We start from the raw sequence: 17,748 nt of genomic DNA, 5'->3' as shown, positions 1-17,748 counted from the left end.
TAATTTTTGGTTCATAAAAATATAATTTTCTTATTGTTGAAACTCATTCTCTTGTGAGCCAAAATCAGTGCGATTGAATCTCTATGAATTTTACACTCTTTCTCAATTTAAAATTGAGACTAGTGAGATGATTTGAAAAAAAGTAAACATTGCCAACAGTTTTGTAACGTTTGTCAATTTATGTTATTTCAATTATGAATCTTATATTATTTTTTATGAAATTCTCGTAACAAGTAATTTTATTTTAATTAATTTCTTTCTTACGTTTTTTTTTTTTCATCCATGCATATTTTTTCTTGATGAGCCGGCTTTTTCAGAATGTTTCAACGCGATTTCACGCGCTCACATCGTGAGCCTAAAACTCACCAAAACACTGCGTGGCGTCTCACCAAACTCGAACAAGCTGATTCGACAGATCTTTACATCTCGCCGAGAGACGACGACTATTCCGGTCAGTGAGCTACGAGACGTCGCGACGTTCATACCGGGACGTTCGACACGCGCGTCGACTGATCGGCCATTGCGTTCAAGAAGGGAGTGTGAATAGGACGGTACGATTTGTAGTGTGTTCTCTGTTTTGCTCGTTGAGTGGGGTCTATCAGAGGAAATACTGCTTTATAAGTAGATTTTTTTGTGGGGGGATTTTGAGGAAGTTGATTTTCTATGAGTTAAGAAGGATCTTTAGATTGGGATTAGGTGATAATTGAAAAGAATAACACATTCGTAATCTAAAGAAATAATCGTCAAAAAGATAAGCTTGAAACAGCAAAAGATTCACAGTATTGACGTGAAGAAGGAAGAAGTGATTGCGGTTTTAAAACCCCTTCTGACTCAGTTGTGGGAATTTCTGTTCCACAAACATCGACTGCTACTTGGCAATGAACCTACAATGTGGCTGGTTGGAGGTTCAAGAATAAGACTCAGCGAAGCTGTAGCTATCAAGCATATCCACACCGCAGCGAAGAACAACAAACCACGTTGGCAGCTGATTGTCAACTTCTAGAAGAATAATCGTCACTAGCGTTTCACCTCAACGATGTGCATGATGGTCAACAGCTGAGACGTACACAACTAAGCCACTCGTTTAAACAACCTTAAGTTTATCTGCGTAGACGATTGATTCAGACTCGCCTGACTTGACTATAAGCTGCAATATTTTGTAAAATTTCACAAATCAATTAGTACCCAATACATCGGTCGTAGTGCAAATCGCATTCCCAAAAATGCAACGAATCGTGTGAAAATAAATCGGAATTAAGATGCATTAATGTTTATTTTTAGCCCGTCCCGTCTGTTTCCCGTCTCAGTACAGAGAAGAGAGAAGCGTTCAGGGTAGCAACTTTACGGCAGTGACAACGCAGCAGGTGTGAAGGCCAGCCAACCATATTGAACGCGAAATCGACAGGTTCAGACAAACGATTTTATATTGGAAACAGCAACTACAAGACTGAAACAAAAAAACAATCTGGAAATGGATGATGTTAGAGGTGAGTGAGAACTGACCTGGAAAGAAGTTTTTGATTTAACATAGATATTGTTTATTTGTTTACCCTCAGAATGTAATTCAAACTAGTCCATTTAGAACCGTATGTTAATGACATAAAACATTTTAATCACATTTTGTTCATGAGCATTCGCAATCAAAATGAACTCAAAGAATGAACTTACATGCATTTTTAGTTATCTCGGAATTTTATATTTTTCCCTGCGAGCTGCGAGCAAAGTTCAGTTGAAGTGGCTTTAATTGGAAGCATTTGTAAATAATTGTGCGAGTACTTGAAATAATTGTAACTGTTGATAAACTTTGCTTGACTTAATTTGTTGCAGGGGTGTTAATCGGGACTCTCATGCTTCCATATAAATCACGGTAAAGCACAAACTTGTGACCGATTTTGTGGCACAGTGCTACCATATAAACAACAATAAGAATTTCATGATAATGAAGGTTTTAATGCGTTCATATTTCATATGTCAACTCTCTATCGCCAAGTGGACCACTTAAAAAATCTTAAAATTTCACTCTGGGCGAAAAATGATTGTCAATTCCCGTTTTTTTCGTAGTCTTTGCTATAAAAATTAACCAGACATAAAATTTCTGAAATAAATTAAAAGGCAAACCAAAGGCTTTGGTCAAAGGGACGAGGTTAACGGTGCACATCAACCAGAGCTTTTGCACCAAGATTTTTGCTACAGATATTTAAGTCTTTTCAAAACTACGGGAATCATCCAAATATTTTTTTCTTCATCCCCTAAAGTACTGTCTACTAAGCGACAACAAAATTAGCCTATTTTTACAATCAAATTGTTGCAGGATTGGGTCCGTAAGTTTGTCAATTTTGGAACAAGAAGACAACAACTTCTTTGGTTTCTGTGCACTCTTTATTCACGGCGTGTTTTCTGGGCAACCTTAAAAAGAAAAAATAGTCATCACTACTTTCAAAAGTGTCTTATAGGAAATTTTCTCAGCTTTCCAATGCTTCTAAGAGCGAAATGTTTCATCGGGAAATTTCTGAGATATCTCTATTTTAAGTTTTTTCTTTTAAAATCCTTGATCATTTATTGGAAACTTTTAAATAACTGTCCAGGAAACTTGTCAAATGATGTGTTTCATGAGCAACTCTTTACGAAATCGGCCGATTTCGACCATTTTTATTTTTTGTATTTTTTTATTTGATTCAAACTTTGTGGGGGCCTTCCCTATGAACAAATAAGCTATTTTGCGTCATTGGTTCACCCATACAAGTCTCCATACAATTTTGGCTGCTGTCCATACAAAAATGGTATGTAAATATTCAAACAGCTGTAACTTTTGAGTGAAATTTCTGATCAATTTGGTGTCTTCGGCAAAGTTGTAGGTATTGTTGAGGACTTTTGAGAAAAAAATAGGTACACGGAAAAAAAATTGCAGATTTTTTTATCAACACTTTTTTTACTAAAACTCAATTTCCCAAAATATGTATTTTTTGATTTACGAGATTTTTTGATATGTTTTAGGGGACAAAAATTCGCAACTTTTGAGCCATAGAGAAACATGGTCAAAAAATCTGCCGCCGAGTTATGAATTTTTGAAAAAATAATGATTTTTGGAAAAAAATGAAATTTTATGCAAAAATAAGTTTGACATTATTTTTTAATGCAAAATTGAATTTGCAATCGAAAAGTACTTTACAGATTTTTTGATAAAGGGCTCCGGTTTCAAGATAGAGACACCGAAAGTTTGATTTTAGCGAAATATTTGCAGTTTTTCAATTTTTAAAAATAGTGACCATAAGTGACCATTTCTAAAAATTTTTTTTTTTGAAGAGTTCAGAAAATTTGCTATAAAATTGTCTAAGAGACATTGAAGATTGGACCTCGGGTTGCTGAGATAGAACCGCTTTAAGAAAAAGAAACACGAAAATTGAAGTTTTCTAAATCTCACCAAAACAACCCACCTTTTTCTAATGACGATATCTCAGCAATTAATGGTCCGATTTTCAATGATAATATATGAAACATTCGTGAAATTTTCCGATCTTTTCGAAAAAAAATATTTAGAAAATTTTTAAATCTAGACTAACATTTTAAAAGGGCCAAATATTGAATATTACGCCCATTTAAAATGGTAGTCTTGATTTTAAAAATTTCAAAATATTGTTTTCGAAAAGATCGGAAAACTTCACGAATGTTTCATGTATTAACATTGAAAATCGGATCATTAATTTCTGAGATATCGTCATTAGAAAATGGTGGGCTGATTGGGTGAGACTTAGAAAACTTCAATTTTCGTGTTTCTTTTTCTTTAAGCTGCTGTATTTCAGCAACCAGCGGTCCAATCTTCAATGTCTCATAGACAATTTTATAGCAAATTTTCTGAACTTTTCAAAAAAATATATGTTTAGAAATGGTCACTCATGGTCACTATTTTTAAAAATTGAAAAACTGCAAATATTTCACCAAAATCAAACTTTCGGTAGCTATATCTTGAAAACGGAGCTCTTTATCAAAAAATCTGTAAAGTACTTATCAATTGCATACAACTTCGATTTTTTCCGAAAATCACTATTTTTTAAAAAATTCCTAACTCGGCGGCAGATTTTTTGACCATGTTTCTCTATGGCTCAAAAGTTGCGAATTTTTGTCCCCTAAAACATATCAAAAAATCTCGAAAATCAAAAAATACGTATTTTGGGAAATTGAGTTTTAGTGAAAAAAAAGTTGATAAAAAAATCTGCAAATTTTTTTTCCGTGTACCTATTTTTTTCTCAAAAGTCCTCAACAATACCTACAACTTTGCCAAAGACACCAAATTGATCAGAAAATTCACTCAAAAGTTACAGCTGCTTGAATATTTACATACCATTTGTGTATGGACAGCTGCCAAAATTGTATGGAGACTTGTATGGGTGAACCAATGACACAAAATAGCATATTTGGTCATAGGGAAGGCCCCCACAAAGTTTGAGCCAAATCAAAAAATACAAATAAAATCCATTTCCGGTTTTGGTAGAGAATTGCTCATGTGTATTTTAATGACCAAAATGTGCAAAATAAGACAAGAAACAACTTTGTAGAAGGTTGCAAACCGCTAAACATTTTGAAAATTACCGAATTTTTGAATATGTGGGATTTATTCAAATAATAAAATAATAAAACCGTATTGAATTATTATTTTACAAGAACAAATAGATTATTACATAATTGTTGTATACAAATAACACCGGTCTGCTCTGATTCAGCTTGGAATCAGCTGATACAACCGAAATATTTCCTTAATCAAACACTAACTAGTTTCATGGATACAAAACATGTTTTATACTCGAAATTATACTGCAAATAACTGTTGCTAGCTTTAGGGGAAATACTTTTCATTAGTATGAAATGATTGTTTCAGTTTTTTTTTTGTATTAAATGATCAAGGAATTAGCAATATTTTACAAGTTTATAAGACTCTCATCTTAAATCTCATCTTAAAAAAATATATGTCTTGATTTTTGTTCAAATAGTTAGGAAAGAAAGTTTCTGTAAGATTTTTTTTTGTTAAAATACTATTTAATTTTTGTTCAAACAAAAATGTTTGTGACGGTGTTTCCAGCATTCTGAATTGGAAGACTCGAGTTTTATTGCTACTTTTAAGTGCATTTTCTACAGAAAACATTTTATAAAATTTTATCTTTATTTTATACTCATGAAAAATGACTTTTGAAGCTTGCTACAGTAATATGTAGTACATTTTCGATTTCAAATCATATTTGTATTTATGTTCCTGGTTAATGTGGGTGTACCCATATATTCAAAAACTTAGACAAAACATAATTTTCAAAATGTTTAGCGGTTTGCAACCTTCTACAAAGTTGTTTCTTGTCTTACTCATCAAAATGTGCAAACATTTAACAATACAACTCTTATGTTTACATATTATTTGTAATTGTCTGCTCTTCAACTTTGTAGAACATTATAACACTCTAAAAAATAACCCAGCAAATTTAGAAAAAAAAACAAGAATTTTAAAATGAAAATAAAAATTCTAATTAAAAATTACTCTTCTGGGTTAGGGACCATAAAGATTCGAAAAGGACATCACCTTTCCCTTAAAATGACATTGTCCCAATCTTTTTACAGTTAGGCAACGGAAAATGACAGAGTTTGTGAATTTTTTGTGTGTTTTTTTCGGACTTTTCAGTACGCCTCATAAAAGTCCCTTTGACACCAAATTTTCATCTCATCACCATTTCAGGTTGCGATTTATTGAAAAACATGTATTTTTTCGCATGTTCAAAAATGGAAGGGGTCGTACCGCCCCTCCGTCACGAGATATCAAAAAACGGACCTCAGATTCGTGATCAGAAACAAAAGTTACTCCGTAGAACAAAGTTTCACGTAATTCGAAGAGGGGTCGAGGCAACTTTTCCCGATTTCGTGTGGTTGGTATTACTCAATATGTAAATTCAAAGAATATTTATTTTTCATGATTCGAGTACACTCAAACCCCGATGGTTTGACACCAACTGTTGTCAAACGAACGGGGTCACTTTTTAGTTTGACACCCCTTTTACACGGAGTTCACACACACTACCAAACGTTTGTTTTGATAGTGTTCGTGAGCGCCGTGTAAAAAGTGACAGTTCGTCACTTTTTAGTTTGACTTTGACCAACCAACGGGGTACAAACTAAAAAAGTGTCAAACGAAAAAGTGACCAACCACCGGGGGTTGAGTGTACCATAAGTTTCTTAGAAGTCTTTATGTATTGGAGACTTCGAATAATCGATTTGTTTCAGTAGGATTTAATTCGTACAAAATACATTTTTGTTGGAGCGCTTGGAATTTTTAGTGTAAAAACACTGAGTCTAAATGAAACAAAGTGTTTCAATTATCCTCATTTCACCGAAAACAAAAACAGCTTTTTTGAATGAAATTTTCGAAAACTCCATCGCCTCCACAAGAATCGCTCCTCCACCATCACCATCAGCTCCCACATTGTTGCCGGATCCACTACGCCCCAGAAAAATGGTTCGCGTTCGCCGTAAACGCTCTCTAACGAAAGGCAGCCCGAAAACGTGGCTAAGGCGCTTGATGAACAGTTCCCGCAGATGGAGTAGGTTGAACGTTGAAGGTTTTTCGTTTTTTTTAGAAAAAATAGAATGAAAATTTAGGCTAACTTCACGGAAAAATTGGTATTTTTGAAGGTTTCTCAGCACTGTTGAACTCAATTATATTTTTTGTGTTTTTTTTTAATTTCATCAAAATTTCATAATTTTAGACAAAATGATCGGCTTCGGCGACGACGAGGAGGAAATCATCGAGGAGATCGGCATCAACCGGAAGCCAACGATTCCGTCGATGCGGCAGCGAAACTCCCAACTGAACGCCCTGGAGAGCATGCACCACAACGAGGAGCAGGAAAAGATGGACGAGATTCGGTCGGTGCTGAAGGATCGCCGGAAAGGCAAAGCCAAAAAGGGCGTGGCGTTTGACGCGGAAATGGTCCCCTCGGGAGGGGGCGCGGATGGACTGAGGAAGCGAGGCGGTGGACTGTTGAGCAGTAGCAGTGGGGCGACGGGAGGAGAAGACGGTCAGGAAACGTTCGGGGACTCGTACATGGTGGTGGAGTTCAGCGAGGACGCGTCGTCGGAGTCGGTGCAGTGGATCATCGATAAGATCCGGGGGAAGAAGGTTGACGGAGGGGCGGAGCTGTTGGTGAGGAAGGAGCCGTTGACGAAGTAAGTTTGACTTGAACGACATCGTGATTGAGAAGCTTCGGTTAATATCAATATTTTATTTTATTTTCCAGAGAAACCCAGTCCCTCGTCCTGCACATCTCCGCTACGCAGATGAAGTTCCTCGAGATCGCCGACGACATGGGCTTCATGAAGCGCAGCAAAACCGGCATCATCCGGAACTTCAACGTGGCCTGTCTGGATGACTTTTTCTACGACGAAAACATGGCCCTCGAGGACATCCTGACGCCCGCTGATCGACAGATCGTCATCAAGTATGCGCTCGAGAACATTCGAGCAGCGGAACACGAGCACCACATCCCGGGAACAAAGATCCAGCTGTACCATGGTCAGTCAATCATTCAAGCCGCCCAACACAAAGAAATCATCACCAACTTTTACTCACTGCACTGCAAACCACGACTGCGAAAGTTGCGCCACGTGTGGGTCAAACCGACCAAGCACCAACCGATCGACGAAATCCGAGACTACTTCGGGGAGAGTGTCGGCATGTACTTCTCCTTCCTGGGATTCTACACGTACGCGTTGATCGTCCCCACCGTACTAGGACTGCTCCAGATGGTCCTCTCGGAAGAAACGGAAACCGTCCCCTTTTTCTGTATATTCTACGTCGTCTGGATGAAGGTCTTCCTGGAGCTCTGGAAGCGCAAATCATCAGCCCATGCGTACCGCTGGGGAACGATCACGATGACCAACCTGGACGAACCGCGCGTCGGCTACTACGGCAAGCTGGGACGGGATCCAATCACCGGCAAACTAACCCCGCAATTCCCCAAGTGGAAAACCTACGTCCAAATGTACTTCGTAACGGCCCCCATCATCATCCTGTGTATCTCAATCGCAGCCTTCGTGACGATCTTCCAGTTCTACGTGGAAGAACAACTGGCGGAATCGTTCGGATTGGACGCACTGGTGATGTACGTCCCGTCGATTGTGAACGCGGTTTACATTGCACTTTCGACCATTTTGTACGACCGGCTGGCGACGTTTTTGACCGATCGGGAGAATCATCGCACGCAGAGCCAGTACGAGCGGCATCGGGTCAACAAGCTGATCGTGCTCGAGTTTGTGAACAACTTTTTGTGCCTGTTCTACATTGCGTTCGTTTTGCAGGTGAGTGTTGCAAATCTAAATAAGAGCCTAATAAGAGACTAAGCCTCTAACATTTTCTCTTCATGAATTTTGATTTTAAGTTTGTTAAGCACTAAGTCAATGAAAACATGCTTTTGGTGAAATCAGAATAAAATGATTATTTTTTATTCATAGTCAACCAAGGCAAAGTGCTAATAAGTGCGCTAAAACATTTTTTTCTAATATTCAGACTGGCACGGATCATATTATATCTGAAAAATTAGCTACGAAATCGGCCGATTACAACCATTTTTATTTTTTGAGCAATTCTCTTCGAAATCAGTCTTTAATGCAATTTTATTTTTTGTATTTTTTATCCGACTAAAACTTTTTGGTGCCTTCGGTATGCCCAAAGAAGCCTTTTTGCATCATAAGTTTGTCCATGTCGTGATCGGGGACTTTCTTTCATAATAAAAACACAGATATTTTGCAATTAACAAACAACACGTCTTATTCCACACAAATTAACCACAAAACTGATTTGACAATCTTCATTCTCCCTTTCGCCGGCCGCGCGCATCTCGTTGTTTTCTCGCTAGTTGCGCAGCTCGCTAGCGCGCTCTCGCACTCAATCCGCAATCAGCTAACAAGGCAATATTCATGAAGGTGCGCACTTTTTGTTGCGCTCTAAATTCTTGTTTATGAATTATATCAATCTTATAATAAATACTACTATTTAATAATTTATTACATATTCAATCCTGCAACCCAGAATCCCTACAGTCCATATAATTTTCCATACAAATTTGACAGCTGTTCATACAAAAATGATGTATGAAAATTCAAAAATCTGTATCTTTTGAAGGAATTTTTTGATCGATTTGGTGTCTTGGGCAAAGTTGTAGGTACCCTGACTGAAAAGTCCGTCGGACGTCCGTCGTTTGTCGTCCGTGCAATCGTACGACGTCGCACGACAATGTCGTGCGACATTCGCACGAATGTCATACGTTTTTGCACCAAAATGTCGTATTTGTCGTGCGATCGATCATCGAAATTGTTCGACATTGTCGTACGACATTCGACCGATGTCGCACGGTTTTGTTATTTAGGTTGTCGTGCCTTTGTCGTGTGCTGTTTTTTCGGGTTTTTAGGTTATGTGGCAGTAAAAATAAACTTTTTTTTTATTTTTAGATTATTTTCAGATGTATTTTTTCTGTTACTTAATCTTTTTCACTCGATTTCACAAACATTCATTAATATTACTTGTTGTGTGTCGCGATCTTCACGTGGTTTTTGGCGTTGTCTTCCAGTTGGCCTTTCATCTCGTCGCTTCGGCATCTTGATCGGATTTGGTCAGCCATCTTTTCGAGCCGACGCCTGCGTGTAGATACGGCACTGGAACGGCGCTTCCGTTTATTTCCCACGGATTGATGGCCTTCGGAGTACGGGACAACGTCGGTTTACGCACTTCCAGTGCAGGTGTTTTTGCGATCGTGACAGTTTCCGTTCCGTGGGACAACACGGAAACGCTGGGTTGTTAGCAGGATTCGATTGGAATATTTTTGGTTACCTGAAAAAAAGATTACATCATTCGGCTAAATCATCCGAAATATAACTTGAAATGTAAAATTTAACTTTCAATGTAAAATTAAAAAATGTAGTCATTTAAAACTTGTAAATTTTTAGGAAAAATGACAAAAAAATACACAACAAAAAATTTCATTTAAACATTTTAAGTTTCAGATAAAAAATCAACAGCAACGTTATCAAAAATTTGTATGGAGAATTTTGTTTTTTTTTTTTTTTTAATTTAAGGTGCATGTGTTTCTTGGGACTCTGAAGTCCTTGGTTTAAAGAAGCAATGAACTTTACAGTTTTAAACAATTTTGGTATGTTCGAATGTTAGAATCACTAAAATTTTAAATATCTGAATAATTTTAAAATAAAAATAAAATCTTTGATATTTTTAAAAACAGTTTTGAAAATATCAAGAATTTTAAGAATAATACAATTTGAAAATTAATTTTATAATTTTAATTAATTAATAATTTTATAATTTTATAATTTTATAATTTTATAATTTTATAATTTTATAATTTTATAATTTTATAATTTTATAATTTTATAATTTTATAATTTTATAATTTTATAATTTTATAATTTTATAATTTTATAATTTTATAATTTTATAATTTTATAATTTTATAATTTTATAATTTTATAATTTTATAATTTTATAATTTTATAATTTTATAATTTTATAATTTTATAATATTATAATTTTATAATTTTATAATTTTATAATTTTATAATTTTATAATTTTATAATTTTATAATTTTATAATTTTATAATTTTATAATTTTATAATTTTATAATTTTATAATTTTATAATTTTATAATTTTATAATTTTATAATTTTATAATTTTATAATTTTATAATTTTATAATTTTATAATTTTATAATTTTATAATTTTATAATTTTATAATTTTATAATTTTATAATTTTATAATTTTATAATTTTATAATTTTATAATTTTATAATTTTATAATTTTATAATTTTATAATTTTATAATTTTATAATTTTATAATTTTATAATTTTATAATTTTATAATTTTATAATTTTATAATTTTATAATTTTATAATTTTATAATTTTATAATTTTATAATTTTATAATTTTATAATTTTATAATTTTATAATTTTATAATTTTATAATTTTATAATTTCATAATTTTATAATTTTATAGTTTTATAATTTTATAATTTACAATTCTTAATTTTATAATTTTATACTTTTATACTTTTATAATTTTATACTTTTTTAATTATATACTTTTATAATTTTATACTTTAATAATTTTATAATTTATTTTTAAAACTATTGTTAAAAGATAACCAAGATAACTAAAGAAATAAACAGAATTGAATTGAGGAAATCTAATAATTATATTATTTTAATTTTATTTAATTTTCAAACCAAATCATACTTTATTTGTGAAATCGAAAAGTTTGAGAATTTAAAGAAAAATAATTTTATTGTTTAGAATTTTTGATAATCAGGTTTTTAATTTTATTCTCCCCCCCCCCCCTCTCCCCTCCCCCACGCACATTTTCATCGTCCTCATTTATTTTTCAAATGGGAGGCACACCCCCTCCATAGAGAAGGGAATTCAATACTCTTGCCCCCTCTATCGTTTCAACAACAACTCACCGTATAAAAACCTCCGGCGGATCAGAAACGCCACCTCATCAATTACTTGGCGTTTGATCCTCCTCCTCCTTGGGTATGGCACGCACCGCCACCTCCAGCGGAAAGTTAAACGCCAATTCGCTTCCTCGATCGCAGACCGGTTCCTTTCCCTCCCGTCTTCCGGCAAGGCCCGCTGGAGTAACGATGGGTCCCGTTCTCCTCCTCCTCCACCATCACGAAGGCTGAAATCAGGAAATCTGGAATATATTGTTATGATAAAGCCGCTCGCCCACTCCGACCGAAACTTTCCGGTAAAAAAGGAACACAACTTACCAATCAACCTGCCAAAATCCACACGAAACCTTACTGCAACGTAAAACTGGTTCGAATCGATTCAAAGTTTCTCTGATTTGATCAAGTCCAAACAAGTCCAACTAGAGAGAACTGTCAAACTGCGTCGACGAAAATCTTGACTTCAAATTGAATGGAAAATCGATGGAAAAACAATGTCGGTCATGTCAAGTGTTTGTCGTACGTTTGTCGTCCTTTCGACCAATCGATATCGAAACGGTAAAATCAAAACCGCGCGACAGCTCGTACGACGTGCGACATTTTTCAAACAGGGTATGGATAAGGACTACACTGAAAAAGAAATGATACACGGTAAAAAAAATTGGTGATTTTTAACTTAACTTTTTGTCACCAGGTTGTGCTAAAAATTTTTGACCGAGTTACGAATTTTTGATTTTGATTTGATTTGATGAGATAACCAACAGGGCCACAAGGATTACCTATGTAGCGGTTGCCTAGAATTACAGTGGCTCAGACTTAAAGAGAGCATCTTCAAATTACTGCCGTATGAAGGGCCAAAAGGGGGTGGTTGGACGCGAACAAGCAAAATCACTCACGGTGTCCTCAGGGGAAGAGAATCTCCTTCCGACAGTAACCTCCAATAACTCCGAAAAAAGTCTGACAAAGCTGAAAAACAGGGCTCGCACCCTGTTGGGGGCCTAAAAGGGCGCGGCAGACAGCTGGAAACTGACAGAGGTCAATAGATGTAGTAATTAGACAATCCTTAAGAATTAAACTACTAAACTATTTTCCCCTTGCGACGTAGTTATGAATTTTTGCATCAATACTGATTTACGAAAATATTGTTTAGCAAACATCAATTTTCCTGTTTTTAAACCTTTGCATGGAAATATCAACAAAGTTCAAAAGAGAAAAATATTGATTAAAATATTCTCAGCTTTTCAAAATATTGTTTGCAAAAGTGGGCAAACAAAGTGTGCACTAATTTAAAACAAATGAAAAACTGCGACTATTTTCAAAAAAATTATCTAAAAAAAGTTGCACGGTGCATTTTATCAAAATTTCAGTAAAATACTATATGATTGCAAATTTGTTTTGTTTTGTTTTTTTTGCCTTCCTCACTGAGGTAAGGCTATAATCCTGCTCTGAAAATGAACTTTTTATTAAAAGCTCCTAGACCCACCTTCATGTATACATATCGACTCAGAATCGAAAGCTTAACAAATGTCTGTGTATGTGTATGTGTGTGTGTATGTGTGTGTGTATGTGTGTGTGTATGTGTGTGTGTATGTATGTATGTGACCAAAATTCTCACTGAGTTTTCTCAGCACTGGCTGAACCGATTTTGATCGAACCAGTTGCATTCGACTTGGTTTAAGGTCCCATACATCGCTATTGAATTGTTTGAAGTTTCGATAAGTAGTTCAAAAGTTATGTATAAAAACGGGTTTTCGCAAATATCCGGATCTCAATTATATGCACGTAAACGATGTCCGGATCCATCATCCGACCCATCATTGGTTAGGTAATTGAAAGGCCTTTCCAATGAGTCCAATACATTGAAGATCTGGCAACCCTGTCTCGAGTTATTACCACATAAGTTATATCTGTGTTTTTTTGTGGAACTAAACAAAGCTGAAATGTGTATCCAAACCACTCATATCACCCATTTTTGGTAAAAAATGAGGAAGGCATCAACCACATAGGTGGATTAGGTTAGTTTTTTTATTTAAAGATGCTCCCTTTGAGTCTGAGCCACTGTAATTCTTATTATCACATCAAATCAAATCAAATCAAATCAAATCAAAATCAGTATTTATTCAAAAATTAATAACTGGGTCAAAATTTTTTTGCACAACCTGGAAACTTCTGAAAAAAAAACATTAAAAAAATAATAATAAAAATAGTGACACATAGACACCAAATCGATCAAAAAATTCCTTCAAAAGACACAGATTTTTAAATTTTCATATATCATTTTTGTATGGACAGCTGCCAAATTTGTATGGAAAATTATATGGACAAACTAATGATGCAAAATAGCTTCTTTACTTTAAGTTTCAGCCGGATTAAAAAATACAAAAAAAACGAATTACCGAAATCTCAGAGAATTGCTCTTTTCTATATTTTGATTTGGCTCAAACTTTGTGGGGGCCTTCCCTATTACCAAAGAAGACATTTTGTGTCATCTGTTCACTTATACAAATCTACATACAATTTTGACATTCTCTTTTTTATTTTTTTAATGTTTTAAGGGACAAAAACCCGCATCTTGAAGGCCATTCAGAAGTTTGGACCAATGTGTTGTCGACGAACTAAAATTTTTTTTAAGTGATATTTGTAAAAAAAAATAAATCCGGTATATAAAATTTGTTGACCGCATTTTGTAAAGTAAAATCCATCACAAGTTTTTTCATGCAAACTTCCTTACAATTTTGCGGACAGCATATTAAAATTCCAAAATATGTGAAGAAATGAGACGAGATTTTCATGGAAAAAAGTGCCTAGTTTTATTTATTTCACTTTTATTCCCTAAAAGTTAAAACGTACTTTTAAATTTGAATTTTATATGAACGAAAAAAGCATCTTTTTCGCTTTATTATGGATCTGTAATTTTTTTTGAAAAAAAACCCAATAATTGCAAGCAAAATTTTAAAATTAATTAAATGATTTTTTTTTCATTTCTGAAGTTTTTTTTTTTTTTTGAAAAGGTCCAATAAAACAAATTTTCAGTTTTTGCTTTTTGGGTGTTTTTTAATACCCATGACTCAAGGCGGTTTCAAAAAAACCTAAAAAGCAAAAACTAGAAATTTGGTTTATTGGACCTTTTCAAAAAAAACTCCAGATGTGCACTATAAACGTGAACACGATTACTGGAATTTAATTTTTCCGTGTGTATTGCAATTTCATAATATTTCGAGTAGGAAAAGCTTTTTTTATAATTTTCATTGCAGACTTTGTAGAATGGAAAGCTGGTAGATGAGATACAACCTCTTGAAGTTTAAATTTGGTGAAAAACGATTTTTTCTCATTGTCATCTTGCGCCTACATTTTTCAACTGACGATATCTCGGAACCATTGGTTCAATGTTAAAAAAATGAACTTTTGTTGATTTTTTTTTTTTGCTCTTTTGAATTAAACAATCTGATTAATTTGGTGACTTCGTCAAAATTGTAGGCACCGGAAAGGATAAAAAAAAATTAGTTAGTTACAAAAAAATATATTTGTTTATTGCACTTTTAAGCATTAAAAGTTGAATAAGGGGTCTGAGGATTTATGACAATCCAAATATTTATTTTATATGGGAAAATGCTACGAGAAAGAGGGGGTAAATAAAACAAGAAAAAAAGTATTTGTGGATGATGCCTGATGCAAAATGGTTATTTACTCATAGAAAAGAACCCACAAAATTAAGCCAAATCAGAAATCCAAAAAAAAAATCGTTGTTCCAAATCCCACAGATTTGCTCGATAAAAACGACATAGGATGTTTAAAATAGCGTAATTATTTGTGTAACAAATCTCTCCTTTCCCTTACCAGGACATGAAAATGCTTAAAACCCAACTTATGATGCAGCTGATCGTGCTGCAGTTCGTCCAGAACGTGCTCGAAAACCTCTATCCGTACCTCAAGAAGAAGGTAGGCCTCATGACGACGCGACTCTTCACCAAGTCCCACTACGACCGGCTGGAGCGCGACTTTGAGGAACTGGACCAGTTGGGCGTACTCTCGCTGGACGGGGACGACCCGCGGATCGTGCGGAATCGCAAGGAGAACATCCTGGAGGAGTACAACACGTACGACGATTACCTGGAGTTGTACATTCAGTTTGGGTACGTGGTGCTGTTTTCGTCGGTGGCGCCCATGACGGCCTTTTGGGCGATTTTGAATAACGTCATTGAGATCCGGTTGGACGCTTATAAGCTGTGTTCGTTCTTCAAGCGACCTTTTGCGCGTCGCACCAAGAACATCGGCGCCTGGCAGTTGGCCTTCGAGACGCTGGCCGTCATTTCGATCATGACCAACTGTGGCATTCTGTATCTGTCCCCGCAGATGAGGTAGGATTTTTTGGAGGTTAACTTTGCTGGGTTCAGTTTGATATTTTTTTTTCTTGTTCAGGGAACTGGCGACCAACTTTAGTGCAGAGGCGTACGCCATCGCCTTTCTAGTCATCGAGCACGTCCTGCTGGGCCTGACGTGGTTCATCTACAAGGCCATCCCCGATACGCCCCTCTGGGTGAGGGTGGCCCTGGCCAAAGCGGACTACGAATCCCGGCAAGCACTGAAACGAGAGGTACGTTTTGTTGTTTGCAAAGTTTCACTAGAAAGAGTGATTAATTTTTTCTTCCTTCGATTTGATTTGATACTAACCAACCAAGCCGTTTGATTCTTCTTCTAGGACTAGAGGTGCACAGACTTCCAAACCACCCCCACGATGCGCTCGTCATTACCCGCTGAAAAGCAGACACACGTGCCTACACATTACCTACAATAACCATAAAGTATATTTTCGTACAAAACAAACGCTGACCGCCATCATTTAGCAAAGCTTAACAATCGAAACGAGTGCCAATGTGTGATATCTAATATTTAATTCCGATTTTTAAACATTTTTACAAGAAAAAAAAACAGTTTGGAAAAGTGTTACAGCAATTAACAGCTTCTAACCAGCTACGATAAGCTTTCTTAGCAATTGTGTACTTATTTGAATTAAATGTTCAAAGTTTATCAATATCAAATTTTATCGCACAACACCAACCAGAATGCTCAGCGATCTCGAAATCTGCTGTTCCGGCGGTTCCGCAGCGTGTTCGACTCCCATTCGATGCTAACGTGAAAGGGTTAATCGTGCAACAGAACTGTTTAAAAGTACTAGTCTATGTAGAAGTGTTACGTCAAGGGTTTTCTTTTAAACAAACTTGCTCAGATTGTTCAAATACACGCACATCTCACGGTTTTGGAAATTGTGATCAACAGTGTTGTTTTTACTGGAGCTTAAGTGTATAAATCAGTGGTTTTAAGTGAAAAATAAAATGAAATTGTTAAACAAATATAAACAAAGTGGTTTTGCTTGATTCACAATCCCAACAAATTTCGTTCTCTTAAACTCCTCTCTAAATTGTGGTCTCGCTGGTTTTCGATCTTTGGCTATCTAAAATTTCACCATTTCGTCGTGATCGTGCTATCTTGTTGCACGTAGATTTTAGGGTCAAAATGAGTTAAGAACGCAACCGGCATCTTTTGTGCTGGGGTTTAGGGTAGTGCAAATTCTGGAATCACAAAAATTATCAAACAAAATTTCGAAAATAATGTTTAAGATTCAATATTAAATTATCAATCGGACGACAATGACTAAACTTAATTTTTGGTAAAGTGCACCGTTTTCAAGTCGACGCTACCTTGTCGCACGTTGCTTTTTGACGTTCCGAAAAAAACGCATTTTAAACAATAACAAACACGTTTTGTTTGGTTGACCATTCTGTGCATTGCCCCGAAGTTTGGTTGAATATGGTTGGCAGCGTCCCGAGTTATAATAACAAATGTTTACGGTAGTAGGCCTTGAACGTGTGTCAAACGCGTTCTGACCTGAAATCCCTTTGACCAGTTGTCGCACTTACAGCAATTTTCATGGTGTGTCAAGATAGCACGACAAGATCGTAACTTCTTTCATAAGAAGAGTGAAACAATGCACAGAATTTTTCGATTTTTTTCAATATCTCAGGAATATCCATCTGATAAGGTCAAATGGTGAGCTGCACAAATTGGCGATCTTAACTCAATTTTGCCCAAAATGCGCTTGCGACAAGATGCCACGACAGCGAAAATTTAAAATGTTTTCAAAGGTGTTGAAACATGCTAAATATGATTATAAACGCGGGAAAATGCATTTAAACTGGTTTTCAGATGGTTAAACTTTAATTATTATTATAATTTTGAAGTTTTTCGAAAAAA

At 35.3% G+C, this 17,748-nt stretch overlaps 1 protein-coding gene across 4 annotated transcripts; it reads left to right on the top strand.

Annotated features, from left to right (window-relative positions):
• The first annotated feature begins 431 nt into the window (after nucleotides 1-431).
• LOC6039096 (anoctamin-10) lies at nucleotides 432-16,853 on the top strand. 4 transcript variants are annotated; one of them, XM_038254644.1, is made up of 7 exons: nucleotides 432-551; nucleotides 1,282-1,487; nucleotides 6,741-7,200; nucleotides 7,272-8,331; nucleotides 15,337-15,854; nucleotides 15,916-16,090; nucleotides 16,559-16,853. In XM_038254644.1, the coding sequence occupies exons 2-7, from the start codon at nucleotides 1,472-1,474 to the stop codon at nucleotides 16,631-16,633; spliced, it is 2,304 nt and encodes a 767-aa protein (XP_038110572.1). In that variant the 5' UTR covers nucleotides 432-551; nucleotides 1,282-1,471; the 3' UTR covers nucleotides 16,634-16,853. The 4 variants fall into 4 exon arrangements, with proteins under 4 accessions (XP_038110572.1, XP_038110573.1, XP_038110571.1 ...); XM_038254645.1 differs by lacking the exon at nucleotides 432-551 and adding an exon at nucleotides 583-696; XM_038254643.1 differs by lacking the exons at nucleotides 432-551; nucleotides 1,282-1,487 and adding an exon at nucleotides 6,437-6,575.
• Nucleotides 16,854-17,748: the final 895 nt, after the last annotated feature.

The sequence above is a fragment of the Culex quinquefasciatus genome, chromosome 2 (assembly GCF_015732765.1).
Source record: "Culex quinquefasciatus strain JHB chromosome 2, VPISU_Cqui_1.0_pri_paternal, whole genome shotgun sequence".
NCBI lineage: Eukaryota > Metazoa > Arthropoda > Insecta > Diptera > Culicidae > Culex > Culex quinquefasciatus.
The sequence above is the reverse complement of the archived record's forward strand: the minus strand, read 5'-3'. Positions and strand labels throughout refer to the sequence as shown.

Coding starts and splice junctions, on each gene's coding strand:
- LOC6039096 (XM_038254643.1), top strand. CDS start 6,488: ATGGTTCGCGTTCGCCGTAAACGCTCTCTAACGAAAGGCAGCCCGAAA. Junction 7,201..7,271: donor AGGAAGGAGCCGTTGACGAA/GTAAGTTTGACT, acceptor TTTATTTTCCAG/AGAAACCCAGTCCCTCGTCC. Junction 16,091..16,558: donor GGCAAGCACTGAAACGAGAG/GTACGTTTTGTT, acceptor AACACCAACCAG/AATGCTCAGCGATCTCGAAA.